Here is a 19,468-nt window from a genome sequence, read left to right on the forward strand (position 1 = left end):
CTCTGAATTAAAGACGTTGGACTTGTAACTGCATTCGGGGTTTTCCATCGCTATCTGCTGATTGTGCCCACGGAGGACGGCCGTGATGTCAAACCTCTGGAGGCGGCCGGACCGTGTCCTCAGATAAAGGTTGAAAGTCAACATGTTTATAACGTGAGCGCTTCAGTCCCAGCAGCTGCAGCTCTGTTTATCGTCTGTTTGTCTGGGAGACGTGTGACGTGTCAGCGCAGGAAACCGAAACCGTCAGAAACCACAACGTGCGTTTGTCAGAATCAGAACCGGACGGATCAGCTGCTTCAGGAAAACTTCCATGTTACACAATAAACAATGCAGACCATTTATTTGATATAAAAAGATATTTTCTTAACTCAAGAATTTGCTTGTGTCCACCGGCTCATGTCTGAGTAATAACCTTTTAAAATTAATTATAGTTCAAGTTTTTTATTGTAATCTTATTGTTACAATAAATGTTTATTCAGTAAAGTAAATAAAAAAACACACAACAAACATCATCAGACACACACAAGGCGTTAAACACACAAAGACACATTCTTCAATACACACGCACACACCCACACACGCACACACACACACACACCCACACACACACACACACACACACACCCACACACACACACATACACACAGACACACACGCCCTGTGGTTGTTTACTTATGCACGTTCCATCCAATCACAGACTGTCGACTTGACGCTCCGCAGCTCGGCCGCTGCCTAACAACAACAACATGTGGAGGGAGATCAGTGTGAGGAGACTCCTCTTCCCTCCTCCTCCTCCTCCTCCTCCTCCTCCTCCTCCTCCTCTTCTTCCTCTTTTATCCCCCTTTCTTTTTCTTAACTACTTGTTCTGCAGCATCAGGATCAATGTGGAGCTGAACTGAGCTTTACAGGAACATGAGAGGAAGAGGAGGATGAAGGGATGAGAGGAGAATGTGCTGTGAGAGAGAGGAGTGAAGAGGAAGAAGGGAGAAGCAGAGGAGGAGTGAAGAGGAAGAAGGGAGAAGTAGAGGAGGAGTGAAGAGGAAGAAGGGAGAAGTAGAGGAGGAGGGAAGAGGAAGAAGGGAGAAGTAGAGGAGGAGTGAAGAGGAAGAAGGGAGAAGCAGAGGAGTGAGGGAAGAGGAAGAAGGGAGAAGTAGAGGAGGAGTGAAGAGGAAGAAGGGAGAATTAGAGGAGTGAAGAGGAAGAAGGGAGAAGTAGAGGAGTGAGGGAAGAGGAAGAAGGGAGAAGTAGAGGAGGAGGGAAGAGGAAGAAGGGAGAAGTAGAGGAGGAGGGAAGAGGAAGAAGGGAGAAGTAGAGGAGGAGGGAAGAGGAAGTAGGGAGAAGTAGAGGAGTGAGGGAAGAGGAAGAAGGGAGAAGTAGAGGAGTGAAGAGGAAGAAGGGAGAAGTAGAGGAGGAGTGAAGAGGAAGAAGGGAGAAGTAGAGGAGTGAGGGAAGAGGAAGAAGGGAGAAGCAGAGGAGGAGTGAAGAGGAAGAAGGGAGAAGTAGAGGAGGAGGGAAGAGGAAGAAGGGAGAAGCAGAGGAGGAGTGAAGAGGAAGAAGGGAGAAGCAGAGGAGGAGTGAAGAGGAAGAAGGGAGAAGTAGAGGAGGAGGGAAGAGGAAGAAGGGAGAAGCAGAGGAGTGAAGAGGAAGAAGGGAGAAGTAGAGGAGGAGGGAAGAGGAAGAAGGGAGAAGCAGAGGAGGAGTGAAGAGGAAGAAGGGAGAAGTAGAGGAGGAGTGAAGAGGAAGAAGGGAGAAGCAGAGGAGGAGTGAAGAGGAAGAAGGGAGAAGTAGAGGAGGAGGGAAGAGGAAGAAGGGAGAAGCAGAGGAGTGAAGAGGAAGAAGGGAGAAGTAGAGGAGGAGGGAAGAGGAAGAAGGGAGAAGTAGAGGAGTGAAGAGGAAGAAGGGAGAAGTAGAGGAGGAGGGAAGAGGAAGAAGGGAGAAGCAGAGGAGGAGTGAAGAGGAAGAAGGGAGAAGTAGAGGAGTGAGGGAAGAGGAAGAAGGGAGAAGCAGAGGAGGAGTGAAGAGGAAGAAGGGAGAAGCAGAGGAGGAGTGAAGAGGAAGAAGGGAGAAGTAGAGGAGGAGGGAAGAGGAAGAAGGGAGAAGCAGAGGAGGAGGGAAGAGGAAGAAGGGAGAAGTAGAGGAGGAGGGAAGAGGAAGAAGGGAGAAGTAGAGGAGTGAGGGAAGAGGAAGAAGGGAGAAGTAGAGGAGTGAGGGAAGAGGAAGAAGGGAGAAGCAGAGGAGGAGGGGAGAGGAAGAAGGGAGAAGTAGAGGAGGAGGGAAGAGGAAGAAGGGAGAAGTAGAGGAGTGAGGGAAGAGGAAGAAGGGAGAAGTAGAGGAGGAGGGAAGAGGAAGAAGGGAGAAGTAGAGGAGGAGGGAAGAGGAAGAAGGGAGAAGTAGAGGAGTGAGGGAAGAGGAAGAAGGGAGAAGCAGAGGAGGAGTGAAGAGGAAGAAGGGAGAAGTAGAGGAGGAGTGAAGAGGAAGAAGGGAGAAGTAGAGGAGTGAAGAGGAAGAAGGGAGAAGTAGAGGAGGAGTGAAGAGGAAGAAGGGAGAAGTAGAGGAGTGAGGGAAGAGGAAGAAGGGAGAAGCAGAGGAGGAGTGAAGAGGAAGAAGGGAGAAGTAGAGGAGGAGTGAAGAGGAAGAAGGGAGAAGTAGAGGAGTGAGGGAAGAGGAAGAAGGAAGAAGTAGAGGAGTGAGGGAAGAGGAAGAAGGGAGAAGTAGAGGAGGAGTGAAGAGGAAGAAGGGAGAAGTAGAGGAGGAGTGAAGAGGAAGAAGGGAGAAGTAGAGGAGGAGTGAAGAGGAAGAAGGGAGAAGTAGAGGAGGAGTGAAGAGGAAGAAGGGAGAAGTAGAGGAGTGAGGGAAGAGGAAGAAGGGAGAAGTAGAGGAGGAGTGAAGAGGAAGAAGGGAGAAGCAGAGGAGGAGGGAAGAGGAAGAAGGGAGAAGCAGAGGAGGAGTGAAGAGGAAGAAGGGAGAAGTAGAGGAGTGAGGGAAGAGGAAGAAGGGAGAAGTAGAGGAGGAGTGAAGAGGAAGAAGGGAGAAGCAGAGGAGGAGGGAAGAGGAAGAAGGGAGAAGCAGAGGAGGAGTGAAGAGGAAGAAGGGAGAAGTAGAGGAGTGAGGGAAGAGGAAGAAGGAAGAAGCAGAGGAGGAGGGAAGAGGAAGAAGGGAGAAGTAGAGGAGTGAGGGAAGAGGAAGAAGGGAGAAGCAGAGGAGTGAGGGAAGAGGAAGAAGGGAGAATTAGAGGAGGAGTGAAGAGGAAGAAGGGAGAAGTAGAGGAGTGAGGGAAGAGGAAGAAGGGAGAAGTAGAGGAGTGAAGAGGAAGAAGGGAGAATTAGAGGAGGAGTGAAGAGGAAGAAGGGAGAAGTAGAGGAGTGAAGAGGAAGAAGGGAGAAGTAGAGGAGTGAAGAGGAAGAAGGGAGAATTAGAGGAGGAGTGAAGAGGAAGAAGGGAGAAGTAGAGGAGGAGTGAAGAGGAAGAAGGGAGAAGTAGAGGAGGAGTGAAGAGGAAGAAGGGAGAAGTAGAGGAGTGAGGGAAGAGGAAGAAGGGAGAAGTAGAGGAGGAGTGAAGAGGAAGAAGGGAGAAGTAGAGGAGTGAGGGAAGAGGAAGAAGGGAGAAGTAGAGGAGGAGGGAAGAGGAGGAAGGGAGAAGTAGAGGAGGAGTGAAGAGGAAGAAGGGAAAAGTAGAGGAGTGAGGGAAGAGGAAGAAGGGAGAAGTAGAGGAGTGAGGGAAGAGGAAGAAGGGAGAAGCAGAGGAGGAGTGAAGAGGAAGAAGGGAAAAGTAGAGGAGTGAGGGAAGAGGAAGAAGGGAGAAGTAGAGGAGTGAAGAGGAAGAAGGGAGAAGTAGAGGAGGAGTGAAGAGGAAGAAGGGAGAAGTAGAGGAGGAGTGAAGAGGAAGAAGGGAGAAGTAGAGGAGGAGTGAAGAGGAAGAAGGGAGAAGTAGAGGAGTGAGGGAAGAGGAAGAAGGGAGAAGTAGAGGAGGAGTGAAGAGGAAGAAGGGAGAAGTAGAGGAGGAGGGAAGAGGAAGAAGGGAGAAGTAGAGGAGTGAGGGAAGAGGAAGAAGGGAGAAGTAGAGGAGGAGGGAAGAGGAGGAAGGGAGAAGTAGAGGAGGAGTGAAGAGGAAGAAGGGAAAAGTAGAGGAGTGAGGGAAGAGGAAGAAGGGAGAAGTAGAGGAGTGAAGAGGAAGAAGGGAGAATTAGAGGAGGAGTGAAGAGGAAGAAGGGAGAAGTAGAGGAGGAGTGAAGAGGAAGAAGGGAGAAGTAGAGGAGGAGTGAAGAGGAAGAAGGGAGAAGTAGAGGAGGAGGGAAGAGGAAGAAGGGAGAAGTAGAGGAGTGAGGGAAGAGGAAGAAGGGAGAAGTAGAGGAGGAGTGAAGAGGAAGAAGGGAGAAGTAGAGGAGGAGGGAAGAGGAAGAAGGGAGAAGTAGAGGAGTGAGGGAAGAGGAAGAAGGGAGAAGTAGAGGAGGAGGGAAGAGGAGGAAGGGAGAAGTAGAGGAGTGAAGAGGAAGAAGGGAGAAGTAGAGGAGGAGGGAAGAGGAAGAAGGGAGAAGTAGAGGAGGAGTGAAGAGGAAGAAGGGAGAAGTAGAGGAGGAGGGAAGAGGAAGAAGGGAGAAGTAGAGGAGGAGTGAAGAGGAAGAAGGGAGAAGTAGAGGAGGAGGGAAGAGGAAGAAGGGAGAAGTAGAGGAGGAGTGAAGAGGAAGAAGGGAGAAGTAGAGGAGTGAAGAGGAAGAAGGGAGAAGTAGAGGAGGAGGGAAGAGGAAGAAGGGAGAAGTAGAGGAGGAGTGAAGAGGAAGAAGGGAGAAGTAGAGGAGGAGGGAAGAGGAAGAAGGGAGAAGTAGAGGAGGAGGGAAGAGGAAGAAGGGAGAAGTAGAGGAGGAGTGAAGAGGAAGAAGGGAGAAGCAGAGGAGGAGTGAAGAGGAAGAAGGGAGAAGTAGAGGAGTGAAGAGGAAGAAGGGAGAAGTAGAGGAGGAGGGAAGAGGAAGAAGGGAGAAGTAGAGGAGGAGGGAAGAGGAAGAAGGGAGAAGTAGAGGAGGAGGGAAGAGGAAGAAGGGAGAAGTAGAGGAGGAGTGAAGAGGAAGAAGGGAGAAGTAGAGGAGCAGGGAAGAGGAAGAAGGGAGAAGTAGAGGAGGAGGGAAGAGGAAGAAGGAAGAAGTAGAGGAGTGAGTGAAGAGGAAGAAGGGAGAAGTAGAGGAGTGAGTGAAGAGGAAGAAGGGAGAAGCAGAGGAGGAGTGAAGAGGAAGAAGGGAGAAGTAGAGGAGGAGGGAAGAGGAAGAAGGGAGAAGCAGAGGAGGAGTGAAGAGGAAGAAGGGAGAAGTAGAGGAGGAGTGAAGAGGAAGAAGGGAGAAGTAGAGGAGGAGGGAAGAGGAAGAAGGGAGAAGTAGAGGAGGAGTGAAGAGGAAGAAGGGAGAAGTAGAGGAGGAGGGAAGAGGAAGAAGGGAGAAGTAGAGGAGGAGTGAAGAGGAAGAAGGGAGAAGTAGAGGAGGAGGGAAGAGGAAGAAGGGAGAAGCAGAGGAGGAGGGAAGAGGAAGAAGGGAGAAGTAGAGGAGGAGGGAAGAGGAAGAAGGGAGAAGCAGAGGAGGAGTGAAGAGGAAGAATTGAGAAGTAGAGGAGGAGGGAAGAGGAAGAAGGGAGAAGCAGAGGAGGAGGGAAGAGGAAGAAGGGAGAAGTAGAGGAGGAGGGAAGAGGAAGAAGGGAGAAGCAGAGGAGGAGTGAAGAGGAAGAAGGGAGAAGTAGAGGAGGAGGGAAGAGGAAGAAGGGAGAAGTAGAGGAGGAGTGAAGAGGAAGAAGGGAGAAGCAGAGGAGGAGTGAAGAGGAAGAAGGGAGAAGTAGAGGAGTGAGTGAAGAGGAAGAAGGGAGAAGTAGAGGAGGAGTGAAGAGGAAGAAGGGAGAAGCAGAGGAGGAGGGAAGAGGAAGAAGGGAGAAGCAGAGGAGGAGTGAAGAGGAAGAAGGGAGAAGTAGAGGAGTGAGGGAAGAGGAAGAAGGGAGAAGTAGAGGAGGAGTGAAGAGGAAGAAGGGAGAAGTAGAGGAGCAGGGAAGAGGAAGAAGGGAGAAGTAGAGGAGGAGGGAAGAGGAAGAAGGAAGAAGTAGAGGAGTGAGTGAAGAGGAAGAAGGGAGAAGTAGAGGAGTGAGTGAAGAGGAAGAAGGGAGAAGTAGAGGAGGAGTGAAGAGGAAGAAGGGAGAAGTAGAGGAGGAGGGAAGAGGAAGAAGGGAGAAGCAGAGGAGGAGTGAAGAGGAAGAAGGGAGAAGTAGAGGAGGAGTGAAGAGGAAGAAGGGAGAAGTAGAGGAGGAGGGAAGAGGAAGAAGGGAGAAGTAGAGGAGGAGTGAAGAGGAAGAAGGGAGAAGTAGAGGAGGAGGGAAGAGGAAGAAGGGAGAAGTAGAGGAGGAGTGAAGAGGAAGAAGGGAGAAGTAGAGGAGGAGGGAAGAGGAAGAAGGGAGAAGCAGAGGAGGAGGGAAGAGGAAGAAGGGAGAAGTAGAGGAGGAGGGAAGAGGAAGAAGGGAGAAGCAGAGGAGGAGTGAAGAGGAAGAATTGAGAAGTAGAGGAGGAGGGAAGAGGAAGAAGGGAGAAGCAGAGGAGGAGGGAAGAGGAAGAAGGGAGAAGTAGAGGAGGAGGGAAGAGGAAGAAGGGAGAAGCAGAGGAGGAGTGAAGAGGAAGAAGGGAGAAGTAGAGGAGGAGGGAAGAGGAAGAAGGGAGAAGTAGAGGAGGAGTGAAGAGGAAGAAGGGAGAAGCAGAGGAGGAGTGAAGAGGAAGAAGGGAGAAGTAGAGGAGGAGGGAAGAGGAAGAAGGGAGAAGTAGAGGAGGAGTGAAGAGGAAGAAGGGAGAAGCAGAGGAGGAGTGAAGAGGAAGAAGGGAGAAGTAGAGGAGTGAGTGAAGAGGAAGAAGGGAGAAGTAGAGGAGGAGTGAAGAGGAAGAAGGGAGAAGCAGAGGAGGAGGGAAGAGGAAGAAGGGAGAAGCAGAGGAGGAGTGAAGAGGAAGAAGGGAGAAGTAGAGGAGTGAGGGAAGAGGAAGAAGGGAGAAGTAGAGGAGGAGTGAAGAGGAAGAAGGGAGAAGTAGAGGAGCAGGGAAGAGGAAGAAGGGAGAAGTAGAGGAGGAGGGAAGAGGAAGAAGGAAGAAGTAGAGGAGTGAGTGAAGAGGAAGAAGGGAGAAGTAGAGGAGTGAGTGAAGAGGAAGAAGGGAGAAGTAGAGGAGGAGTGAAGAGGAAGAAGGGAGAAGTAGAGGAGGAGGGAAGAGGAAGAAGGGAGAAGCAGAGGAGGAGTGAAGAGGAAGAAGGGAGAAGTAGAGGAGGAGTGAAGAGGAAGAAGGGAGAAGTAGAGGAGGAGGGAAGAGGAAGAAGGGAGAAGCAGAGGAGGAAGAAGGGAGAAGTAGAGGAGGAGGGAAGAGGAAGAAGGGAGAAGCAGAGGAGGAGTGAAGAGGAAGAATTGAGAAGTAGAGGAGGAGGGAAGAGGAAGAAGGGAGAAGCAGAGGAGGAGGGAAGAGGAAGAAGGGAGAAGTAGAGGAGGAGGGAAGAGGAAGAAGGGAGAAGCAGAGGAGGAGTGAAGAGGAAGAAGGGAGAAGTAGAGGAGGAGGGAAGAGGAAGAAGGGAGAAGTAGAGGAGGAGTGAAGAGGAAGAAGGGAGAAGCAGAGGAGGAGTGAAGAGGAAGAAGGGAGAAGTAGAGGAGTGAGTGAAGAGGAAGAAGGGAGAAGTAGAGGAGGAGTGAAGAGGAAGAAGGGAGAAGTAGAGGAGGAGTGAAGAGGAAGAAGGGAGAAGTAGAGGAGTGAAGAGGAAGAAGGGAGAAGCAGAGGAGGAGTGAAGAGGAAGAAGGGAGAAGTAGAGGAGGAGTGAAGAGGAAGAAGGGAGAAGTAGAGGAGGAGTGAAGAGGAAGAAGGGAGAAGTAGAGGAGGAGTGAACAGGAAGAAGGGAGAAGTAGAGGAGGAGTGAAGAGGAAGAAGGGAGAAGCAGAGGAGGAGGGAAGAGGAAGAAGGGAGAAGTAGAGGAGGAGTGAAGAGGAAGAAGGGAGAAGTAGAGGAGGAGTGAAGAGGAAGAAGGGAGAAGTAGAGGAGTGAGGGAAGAGGAAGAAGGGAGAAGTAGAGGAGGAGGGAAGAGGAAGAAGGGAGAAGCAGAGGAGGAGGGAAGAGGAAGAAGGGAGAAGTAGAGGAGGAGGGAAGAGGAAGAAGGGAGAAGCAGAGGAGGAGTGAAGAGGAAGAATTGAGAAGTAGAGGAGGAGGGAAGAGGAAGAAGGGAGAAGCAGAGGAGGAGGGAAGAGGAAGAAGGGAGAAGTAGAGGAGGAGGGAAGAGGAAGAAGGGAGAAGCAGAGGAGGAGTGAAGAGGAAGAAGGGAGAAGTAGAGGAGGAGGGAAGAGGAAGAAGGGAGAAGTAGAGGAGGAGTGAAGAGGAAGAAGGGAGAAGCAGAGGAGGAGTGAAGAGGAAGAAGGGAGAAGTAGAGGAGGAGGGAAGAGGAAGAAGGGAGAAGTAGAGGAGGAGTGAAGAGGAAGAAGGGAGAAGCAGAGGAGGAGTGAAGAGGAAGAAGGGAGAAGTAGAGGAGTGAGTGAAGAGGAAGAAGGGAGAAGTAGAGGAGGAGTGAAGAGGAAGAAGGGAGAAGCAGAGGAGGAGGGAAGAGGAAGAAGGGAGAAGCAGAGGAGGAGTGAAGAGGAAGAAGGGAGAAGTAGAGGAGTGAGGGAAGAGGAAGAAGGGAGAAGTAGAGGAGGAGTGAAGAGGAAGAAGGGAGAAGTAGAGGAGCAGGGAAGAGGAAGAAGGGAGAAGTAGAGGAGGAGGGAAGAGGAAGAAGGAAGAAGTAGAGGAGTGAGTGAAGAGGAAGAAGGGAGAAGTAGAGGAGTGAGTGAAGAGGAAGAAGGGAGAAGTAGAGGAGGAGTGAAGAGGAAGAAGGGAGAAGTAGAGGAGGAGGGAAGAGGAAGAAGGGAGAAGCAGAGGAGGAGTGAAGAGGAAGAAGGGAGAAGTAGAGGAGGAGTGAAGAGGAAGAAGGGAGAAGTAGAGGAGGAGGGAAGAGGAAGAAGGGAGAAGTAGAGGAGGAGTGAAGAGGAAGAAGGGAGAAGTAGAGGAGGAGGGAAGAGGAAGAAGGGAGAAGTAGAGGAGGAGTGAAGAGGAAGAAGGGAGAAGTAGAGGAGGAGGGAAGAGGAAGAAGGGAGAAGCAGAGGAGGAGGGAAGAGGAAGAAGGGAGAAGTAGAGGAGGAGGGAAGAGGAAGAAGGGAGAAGCAGAGGAGGAGTGAAGAGGAAGAATTGAGAAGTAGAGGAGGAGGGAAGAGGAAGAAGGGAGAAGCAGAGGAGGAGGGAAGAGGAAGAAGGGAGAAGTAGAGGAGGAGGGAAGAGGAAGAAGGGAGAAGCAGAGGAGGAGTGAAGAGGAAGAAGGGAGAAGTAGAGGAGGAGGGAAGAGGAAGAAGGGAGAAGTAGAGGAGGAGTGAAGAGGAAGAAGGGAGAAGCAGAGGAGGAGTGAAGAGGAAGAAGGGAGAAGTAGAGGAGTGAGTGAAGAGGAAGAAGGGAGAAGTAGAGGAGGAGTGAAGAGGAAGAAGGGAGAAGTAGAGGAGGAGTGAAGAGGAAGAAGGGAGAAGTAGAGGAGTGAAGAGGAAGAAGGGAGAAGCAGAGGAGGAGTGAAGAGGAAGAAGGGAGAAGTAGAGGAGGAGTGAAGAGGAAGAAGGGAGAAGTAGAGGAGGAGTGAAGAGGAAGAAGGGAGAAGTAGAGGAGGAGTGAACAGGAAGAAGGGAGAAGTAGAGGAGGAGTGAAGAGGAAGAAGGGAGAAGCAGAGGAGGAGGGAAGAGGAAGAAGGGAGAAGTAGAGGAGGAGTGAAGAGGAAGAAGGGAGAAGTAGAGGAGGAGTGAAGAGGAAGAAGGGAGAAGTAGAGGAGTGAGGGAAGAGGAAGAAGGGAGAAGTAGAGGAGGAGTGAAGAGGAAGAAGGGAGAAGTAGAGGAGGAGTGAAGAGGAAGAAGGGAGAAGTAGAGGAGGAGTGAAGAGGAAGAAGGGAGAAGTAGAGGAGGAGTGAAGAGGAAGAAGGGAGAAGTAGAGTCTTTATCTCCTGACGTCTCTTCTTTATCTGACATATTATTATGACTTTCAGTGTAATTGCCTGTATTGATTGTATAAGAGTTTATAATCACTGGTAACTTTATTGTTATTGATTATGATCAAAGATCTGAACTGTTCTTCAAACCATAAAGAGACGGAGACGCTCACACAAACAGGAGTTCGTTTCAATGATCTGACAACACACACATTAAATATACAGTTTCATTTTAAACGATAAGCTCCTCAACATGTTTCATATCATCTAATATCTGTTTATTTCTGTGAAGAGTAAAACCTGCTGTGAACTGCAGACATGAAGCAGAGATAATTGTTTTCTGAAATATATTAAAAACACATCAGTGAGTCACACTCACGTCACCGTGACTCACCATGAGTTCAGGTCACAGAGGTCGGGGTTTTTTCTAGAAATGGTTTGTGGGTCAGTTCTGAGTTTTCTGGTAAATTCATTTCCACCGATGATGAATTTGTCATCAGATCTGAAATCTGAGAGACGAAATGCGACAGAGATACGAGCAGAGAATAAAAGACAGGAAGGCTTAGAGGGGTTCTCATAAAGGAAAGAGGAGGAGCGGGAAGACGAGTGTTAAAGAAAGACAGATGGATGAACAGGAACAGAGATGGAGGCCGATACTCGTCCGACACTCGTCTCCTTCGGGCTGTGAAAACTTTGTCTGCGTTAGAATTCCCGTCACGGCCTCACAAAGAAAGAAAACACAGACGCTGCACTGTTGCAAACTGCATCCGTATAATTTTCCCATTTTGATGATGCGTTTCATGAGCAGCCCAAACCGTATTGACCGGCATTTTTTGTATATATGCAACGTTTGTAGGAAAATGAATTAAGTGTGGGCGAGCGGCGCGTAACGCTGCCGTCGATAGCGCCGTCGGGCAACTTACAAATGGTGTAATTATCTCCTCATAAGGTTATTAGAGGATCAATGAGCCCGGTCGGCTGATGGCAGAGGTGAGCTGATGAAAGATGGAGGAGGCTTACGACAGAGCTGCAGAACGAAGACGCTACACAGAGACTTCATTTATTTAATGATGGAAATAAAGACGTGACGAAACAAACGGATACATTAGAAATACAGGAACTTTCAAAGGAGACGTGATGTTTCAAAGTTCATTTGAAGTAGAAAGAAGTATAAGAAATATTCGTCCGACGTCTACATTTGTATTTGTGTTTATTAAATATGTTTCCTCCGAACCCGTCGCTCTCTGGCGCCACCGTGCATCAAGACGCCATCGCAGTACAACATGACAGATTAACCTTCTGCTGCAAAAATAACATTGTCTAATTATAAGGGTTTATATTTTATTTTATAAGGAGGGGGGGGGGGTCTTAAAGAGACAGGAGCTCAAACCGAGCGTTTGAGACAGAGGCTGAAAAGAGGAGCTGCAGCAATGATTCTGAACATTAGAGCATTAAAACATTTTACAATCATTTCACTAATTAAAACAATCAACCTGATTAATTTAACTATATATGATTAAAATAATTCTTCTCTTGTCTTCTGAGAGACGTCCTACGAGCATCGTCTGATCTGCTGCCATGTTCAACATCTGGTTAAGTTTAGGAAACTGAAGTGATTTGGTTAATGTTTGAAAAGGTCGTGGCCTCGATCCAAGTGTCCGTCACTGTTAGAGGACGGGACATTAACTCTGTCTCTGGTGTCGGAGTGAAATCATTCGACTTCCTGCCGGACCACATGCCAGCTTTCTCCAAACAAACCAGTTTTACCAAAGGAAAAGTGAAACCGTCCACTGTGATTTAAAGAGACACAAACCCTCTTAATGTCGTTTCAGACCGAATGAAGGGTTATGGACTCAGAGCCCAGCTGCATTCTGGGTCAAGTGAGGACAGCTGTTCACCACTAATCTAATTTACACACTTTCATATAATGCGTTTTTCCCGTTAATGTCGTTTGTACTTGTCTGTTTTATTCACGAGTCACACTTCTTTATCCGAAATGTTCATCTTATCTACTTAATACATTTATCTGGCCAGCTTCTATAAATCCTTTTGTACAAATCAGAAACAAAGTGGCTCATAAAATAAATCAAATCATGAGCGTCACATAAGAAATACAGAACGGACAAATCCAATAATTGAAATCAAATACAGATTGAGTAGTACACATAGTACACTGTAAAAAGTATTTGTTATGTATATTACATGACTTTACTTGTTTCTCACCGTCCAGTTGATTCAACTCGTGTTTCATGAGTAAAGTCTTTGTTCTGAAGCTTCACGTGTTTGTTCCACAGTTTCATTTGATCTGTTGAGTTTCACTTTGTAATTTAGGGACTGAAGAATTTTGTAGTTTGCTATAAAATCCAAAATTCCTTCCCCAAAAAGTTCAGCCATTGTTGAAATGTCTTCCTCTTGTTTTATAATCGTCTCCCTTGAACTCTTGGCTACGCTGCCCCCCCCCCCCCCCCCCACAATGTCCGGTAGTACTGCTCCGTTTCATCAGTTCGTACCTTCGAGCAAAAAACACAGTATGGACGGAAGGTTGCGACGGTTTCTATACACGCATCTAATGTTGAGAATAAGCATTAGTGTGTAAAGACGACTTTGAAAGTTAGACTGCGAATCGGAAAATCTCTAGATTTTATATATATTGTTTTTGTTTTGGTTGTAAATAGGAAATCAGTTTGAACTTGTTTGAACCTGTTTCACTTAGAAAGTGGAATTCGACTGTTGTTGTTAAGTGAACACAACCACGTTTAAGTGATTCAACAAGTTGCATTAGTTTTACTTTGACAGTGATGGGATGAGTAGTATTCTAAGTATTTATTTAATAATCATTGTCGTGATAGCAGAAGTTTAAGAAGCGCAGTAGAACAGGTAGTACTTATACTAATAGCAGCTCACTAACAGTAGTAGCAGTATTATTATGGGTAGTTCTAACAGTAAATGTTTAAAGAACATTTCACTAGGAATCCCAGCATGTGGTAACTTTCCAGAGACAAACTGGGAGCCCAGTTTGTGCCCCGAGCCCCAGTTTGAGAAACATGTCTGTGGTCGCTGAGGGAGGAAAAGAACGTCACAGTAACTGAGCTGAAGAACAGACTCCAAACAGACTAACGAGATTCGTAATCTCATTGACTGGAAGCAGGAGCTGCAGTCCGCCCGCGGCCGGCTGTGGCCTCGGCGGGGACCATGTGAGCCGGGTCGTTTCCATCACAGCAACAAAACCATCACAATTACTTTTACTTGTTCCGCGTTGCACACAGACCAGAAATCAACATGGTGACAGATGCAACTTATGAGCTCTGCAGGAAACAGCAGAAAAACATCAGGGAGGAAGCTTCAGGTCCAGTTGCCAAAGATTCAACTCGTCTTGAAAACTCCGACCTGATTCAACCAGAAGTTTAAACAGACAACGAAACGTCAAGAGTTATTTGAATTGAACTGTTCTGTTTGAGTCCTGAACTCTTGTGTCTCAGTTCACTGCTGTGGGCTCGTGGTTCTGGTTGTAGTCGTCACTAATGTTAATAGAACCCATTGATCAGCAGGAGTTTTACTTTTCCTCACTCTGACCTTTATTGTGAAAGTCTTGAAACCACCAGTTTACCTATATAACCAATTCATTTGAGTCCTTTTACCTTTTGTCTCCAGTAAACGTCCCAGCGACAGTGGTGGAGGCCATGACCAGGCAGGAGTCCCTCCAATCCTTCAGCAAGAACGGCAAACCCTCCTCTTCGTCTTCCTCCTCCACCCCCTCCACCTCCCTCATGCGTTCCATGGTCTTCCCCCACTCCCCCTGCCCGAGGACCTTCTCCCTGTTGGACAAGGTCGGGATCGGACTCCAGTCGGACTCCAGTTTCAGCCAGTTGGCGTCAAAGAACCAGCGAGTCCTGGCCAGTCCGACGTCCACCAGCCAGCTGAGCAGCGAGTTCAGCGACTGGCACCTGTGGAAGTGTGGCCAGTGCTTCAAGACCTTCACCCAGAGGATCCTGCTGCAGATGCACGTCTGTCCACAGAATCCCGACAGGTACGACTGCACACATCCACGTGGGAGAACTTCGAAGTGTGATGTCACTTTATCAACGTCTTCAATGATGCCTCTCTGTCTGTCTCTGTCCATCTGCCTCTGGGTCACGTTTCAGTCTGAAGATTTCTCAGCAGCATTGAGTGAATTGTGACGTTCACGGGTCGTTAAGATGATGCTGATGTGTCCCATCCAGAATTCATCTTAAATGAATCCCTTAAAAACCCACTGACATTAAACTGATGTCCTTGGTTGGTTGTTTGGTTTGTTAGTTGGTTAATTGGTTAATTGGTTTGTTGGTTTGTTTGTCAGCAGGATTACACAAAAACCACTGAACAGATTTCCAGTAAACTCTGGATGTGGTGGGAACTTTCTGTCCCTGGAGACAGAACATGACCAACAAACACAGTTTTTTCGTATCTGTTGACAAAGGTTTTATTGTAATTTATTCCTCGAGTCGTCTCATCATCAAACGGTTTGTGTGGGACAGGAAGTGAGACTCAGAGTGAAGCGAGTGTGAAAGTGTTTGATTGTGTTTAACATCTGCCAACTTCATTACACACAGCACGGATGGAGGAAGAGTAGATGTGAGTGTGTGTCTGTGTCGGGGGGGGGGGCGGGGGGGCGAAGGATGTATTGGAAATTTTTTGCTTAGCTTTATTTTTTGCGAGGAGAATCAGAGCGGCGTATAAATCAGCGCTGTGCGTCAGTGAGAAATACCTCGCCTTACGGTGACGGGGCCAGGAAAACAGATGCCACTTATTCAATAAACTAATACTCATAGGGAAGAAAAATGTGGGCTGGATATGGACGGGGGAGGGGGGGGGTCGATGTGGAGCTGCCTGTCAATAGGAAGGTTTTATGGGACAGAGGAGCAGATAAAATTCAGCTGAACAAGCCAAACAGAGACGGGTCCTAAAAACCTCACTGTACCTCCGACTGTACGACGACCAGGATCAGACCAGTACGCCCAGCACAGCGTCACACGTACCAAGGAAACGCCAAAGTCCGGACGCCATGTCAGACTCGCCTCCTCGAACAGCGGCCGGACTCAGAGTGTCCACGATTCAGAGGAGCTGCAGAGCGTCTGGTTCAGGTTTTTAGTCCTTTGACATCAGATCTTATTTCTCTAGTTCCAGCTCATCGGGTGAAAGGAGGAAACATAAAACCTGTTGTTCGTTCAATTACTCGTTTATTTTGAGGAGGTGAAATAGTTTTGAGCTGTCAAACGAGTAAAAGGGGAAACAGAACCAAACCATGTTGTTTAAATCATAGAAATAAATAGAACCATAAGAGAACTGAGAACTGATTCAGACGCTCAGAAGAGAAAACGTCCAAAACATGAACGTCTAAAAGCTTCGTCTCGAACAGGTGAGATCTTTCTGTAAATCCATCAGAGTGAATCATCTCAGCTCAGGAGAACATCTGAGATGATTGTAGCTGTCGCATGTTTAACTGTGTCACAGGAAAACCTGAAGAAACGTGAGCTGAGGTCAAATCACATTGACATTTAATATTTAATTCTTTTATTAATCTGATGATTCACGTGTTCACTCTTTTTCTACTTGTGTGTTTTAGTCTTTACACTCAAACATGTTTCATTCATAACCAGCATCAGGATCAGACCTGAACTGACGCTTCACATCAAAGTGCTTCGTAAAATACTTTGACTAAAATCCCTGATGAGCGTTTTAAACAGCGGAGCAGTAAACACATCAATCAATCACACAGAGCTTATTAATTTAGCTTGTTGCTGTGGTTTAAACTCTGTTGTTTCTGTAATAGATCAAACCTCTAAGTGGAAATACAGTCCATTTGTGTTGAGGGTTTTTTCCCCTGATGCATCACTCACCGTCGTCTCTGAACTTGTGTCCTGCATCAGTTTCAGGCCGAACCGAAGCTTCTTCAAAGCCTCATCGACGTAAACACGCCGCCGCTCTGATGATGGATTTAGTTGAAATGACACACGGGGGAGAAAAAATGACACGGAGGAAGAAAAAGTTGAGAAAAAGAAACAGTCAGCAGAAAAAAACAAACCTCAAAGAGACGGAGCCGAGAGGTGGAGGGTTTTTTTCCAGGCTGATATAAAGAGCCATCAGTCTTCAGCTCCAAACGTTCCCATCAAGTAAACATCAATAAATATGTATGAAGGGACGGAGCGAGGGGGGGAAGTCCAGACGGAGAGAAAGAGAGGTCAACGGAGAGAAAAGCTAAATCCACGGCGCGGCGTCGGCTTGATGTGGAGAGACGGCGGCTGCGTTTACACATTAGTGACGTTTTAAAATACAAAAAATCAGCTGAAGAGTTTTTCGACATCAATCCTCAAAAACAGCTTCAGTTTTACTAAAGTAATAAATGATTTATTGTTAAAGTGCAACGTGTTCGTGAGCGAGCTGAGACAACTGAGAAGTGTGTTCACGTCTGTTTCTAAACAGTTGACACTCAGGAGATTTATCACCCGACACTGACGACACATTCAACACTAACACAGATGTGTGTTGTCCCTGCTGGACACACAGATGTGTTGAGAAATGACTTTTCTCTTTTTGTCAGCGTGGAGCCGCAGGAGGAACCGATAACCATCCGTCACTGTGATGGACGCGCTCGGAGAAATTCCCTCAAAGTCTATTTTTATTTGTCACGTTTGCCACTAAGATGAAAACCCTGCGATACGTCTCGATTTCAACGTGTTTGACACCAGAACAGCTCCGTGTTGTTGTTTTCTTGTATTCAACCTCACGACAGCAGCTGGAAATCAGACACGTTCATCTACTACCTGGTTTTTATGTAGTTTAATGTCAGAGCTCAGTTCTCAGGGACTTTTGAAGGAGCCCTGAACATGTGACAGTCCAGTTTGCTGCTGCGACGCCATCATCCCTGAATCAGGACTCAGCTTACTGGTCAGATTAAAGCAGGAAACACTGCAGAGGCCGAACACGCTGACAGTGAACGCACCACTAAACAACAACAACACATAATGATAAATTGGTGAAGTGTCCCGTGTTCTTTGAAAAACATCAATAGATGAAAAGACGTACAGGATTCTCCTTAATGACCCTGATCTCTTAGTAAACTACACTACCCACAATCCTCGGCCCTCCGTGAGGAGACAGGATATCGGCTGTTTGTGTTCAACACTCGGCTGATGAGACGACATGATGTGAGTTCTCTGCTTTAATAGTTTGATCGATACGATCAGAGAGAGAGAGAAACACGGAGAGAAGCTTTGAGTTTGTAGAAACAGTCGACCAGCCATTTAATTTCTGTGTGTGTGTGTGTGTCTGTGAGTGTGTGTGTGTGTGTCTTTGAGTGTGTGTGTGTGTGTGTGTGTGTGTGTATTCAGAGCACCATTGATTGTGTATTGACGAGGTGGACGTGGTGATTTATAGCTGCTGGTGTCGGGGGAATAATGTCTTCATACGAGGAGTCGTCCTCACAGCGCAGATATAACTCTGTATGGATTAGAAGGAGTCCATACGGGTCAATCAGAACACTTCATCTGCATCAGTGCACGCTGCACACACACACACACACACACACACACACACACACACACACACACACACACACACACACACACTCGCTGGAGTGTAGTTCCAGGAATAAAAGCTCAGACGACAGGAACCTACCTGCCGCTCGCTGCACGTTAACATTCAGTGAGTTGTTGATCAGCTGCAGGTCATCGTTACTGCAGCCAGCCACCAGGGGGCGATCCAGATGTTTTGGATTCACCTCTGGAAGCCGTCATGTATTCCATCTTTATTAACAGTCTGTAGTTTGATCCGGCCTCAGATCCAGCGTTAACAGGAAATGCTTCATTATCTCATCTGGGCTACGTCTATAGAAACTTTTAATTTGAAGCCACAAAGGAAATAACCTTCCCAGAATCCCTTGCACCACAGAGACGTGGCTTGTGAGTTTTCTCTTTGTGTGGCGCTGCAGTCGTCATGAAGGTTCGACACCACGTTCAGTTTGTGTAACTCTGTTTTGTTTGAGCACCTTCTGACCTCTGACCTCCGGAGAAATGGAAAACACGTCTGAGAGCCAAGAAACTACGTTCCCATGTCGTCTTGTAACTTCCAACCTCCGCCTGAGGGTTAGTTGGCGTGAAGGTTGGGTCTCACACACACACACACACACACGCACACGCACACACACACACACACACACACACACACACACACACACACACACACACACACACACACACACACACGCACACGCACACACACTCGGCCTCTGTCATCAGCTCATGTGTTAAAGGTGCGGACGCAGTGACATGTTGACACCGACTCTGTTGTTGTTACCACATGTTGTGTTGAAAAGACGACGTACGGTTTATTGTCCTGAACCTCAGACGTGTTGAAAATATTTTATAGATCACACACACACACACACACACACACACACACACACACACACACACACACACACACACACACACACACACACACACACACACACACACACACACGGAGCAGCCTCGTCATTCGTCCGAGGGTTTTTATTATTCCTCCTGAACCGAATCGCAGCTTCTCGTTTGTGTTGTTGCTCGTCTGTGTCGACTCTGAACTCGTGTTCGATGCCAACGAGCTCCAGGTCCGTTCGGAGCCGAGAGGAAAAGGCGCTTTTAAAGCGTCTGATGTTAAATCAACAGAAATATCTGCTGATTTATTTCCAGAGCTGAACCGATCAGATGATTAGTGATCAACAGAAAATCAATATACTGCTTTTTATTTACTGTTAATTACTTTCTGTTCGTTACTGTTGTTTTATTTTATAAAACATGTGACTAGTTCAGAGAATAATCAGCAGATTGATAAATAGTAAAATTAATAGATTAATATTTGTTGTAGTGTTACAAATATAAATATAGATATAAATGAAATATAAATAAATTACATTTTTGTTGGAGTGTTTGGGATTTTCTGTTTATATCAATTTAATATAAATAAATGTAATATTTTTAGACCTAGTTGGATTACAGTATTTGAAGATACCTTAATTAAAATTTCACACAATTTAAACAAAGTTAGTGATTTAATGACCGAAACCTCTGAACTTCAGTAAAGTAGAAAAACTCAAATCACACGTGTGGTCGTTCCTGCATATTTATGATCGTGTGAAACGTTTGCAGATTTATTATCTGTGCACAAGAACATATTTGCATGTGCTTCTCTCTGTGTGTGTGTGTGTGTGTGTGTGTGTGAGTGTGTGTGTGTGTGTGTGTGTGTGTGTGTGTGTGTGTGTGTGTTAGAGAGGTGTTTTTGCCTCCCCCCCCCCCCCCCACCACTGTAATAAACAATAACCGGGCATTAATCTCCCGGCCTGCTGCCTTAATAAATAATATCCACACATTCATCAACTTAAACTATTCACAATCAATGCAGCTCTTCATAGAAAACCCACCTAATAAATAGTGGTGCAGCCCACTGAGGCGTGAACTTATAGACCAGCCGGCTGATAAATGAAC

General features: G+C 47.2%; 1 protein-coding gene across 3 annotated transcripts in view; it reads left to right on the top strand.

Annotated features, from left to right (window-relative positions):
• The window catches only part of prdm6 (PR domain containing 6), a 56,571-nt gene that overhangs the window by 27,870 nt on the left and 9,233 nt on the right, over positions 1 to 19,468 (top strand). For all 3 annotated transcript variants that reach the window (XM_034596795.1, XM_034596793.1, XM_034596792.1), the window contains exon 7: positions 13,623 to 13,998. In XM_034596795.1, coding sequence (XP_034452686.1) covers positions 13,623 to 13,998 — 376 coding nt within the window. The remainder of the gene's footprint in view (positions 1 to 13,622; positions 13,999 to 19,468) is intronic.

This window comes from Hippoglossus hippoglossus, chromosome 9 (genome assembly GCF_009819705.1).
Source record: "Hippoglossus hippoglossus isolate fHipHip1 chromosome 9, fHipHip1.pri, whole genome shotgun sequence".
NCBI lineage: Eukaryota > Metazoa > Chordata > Actinopteri > Pleuronectiformes > Pleuronectidae > Hippoglossus > Hippoglossus hippoglossus.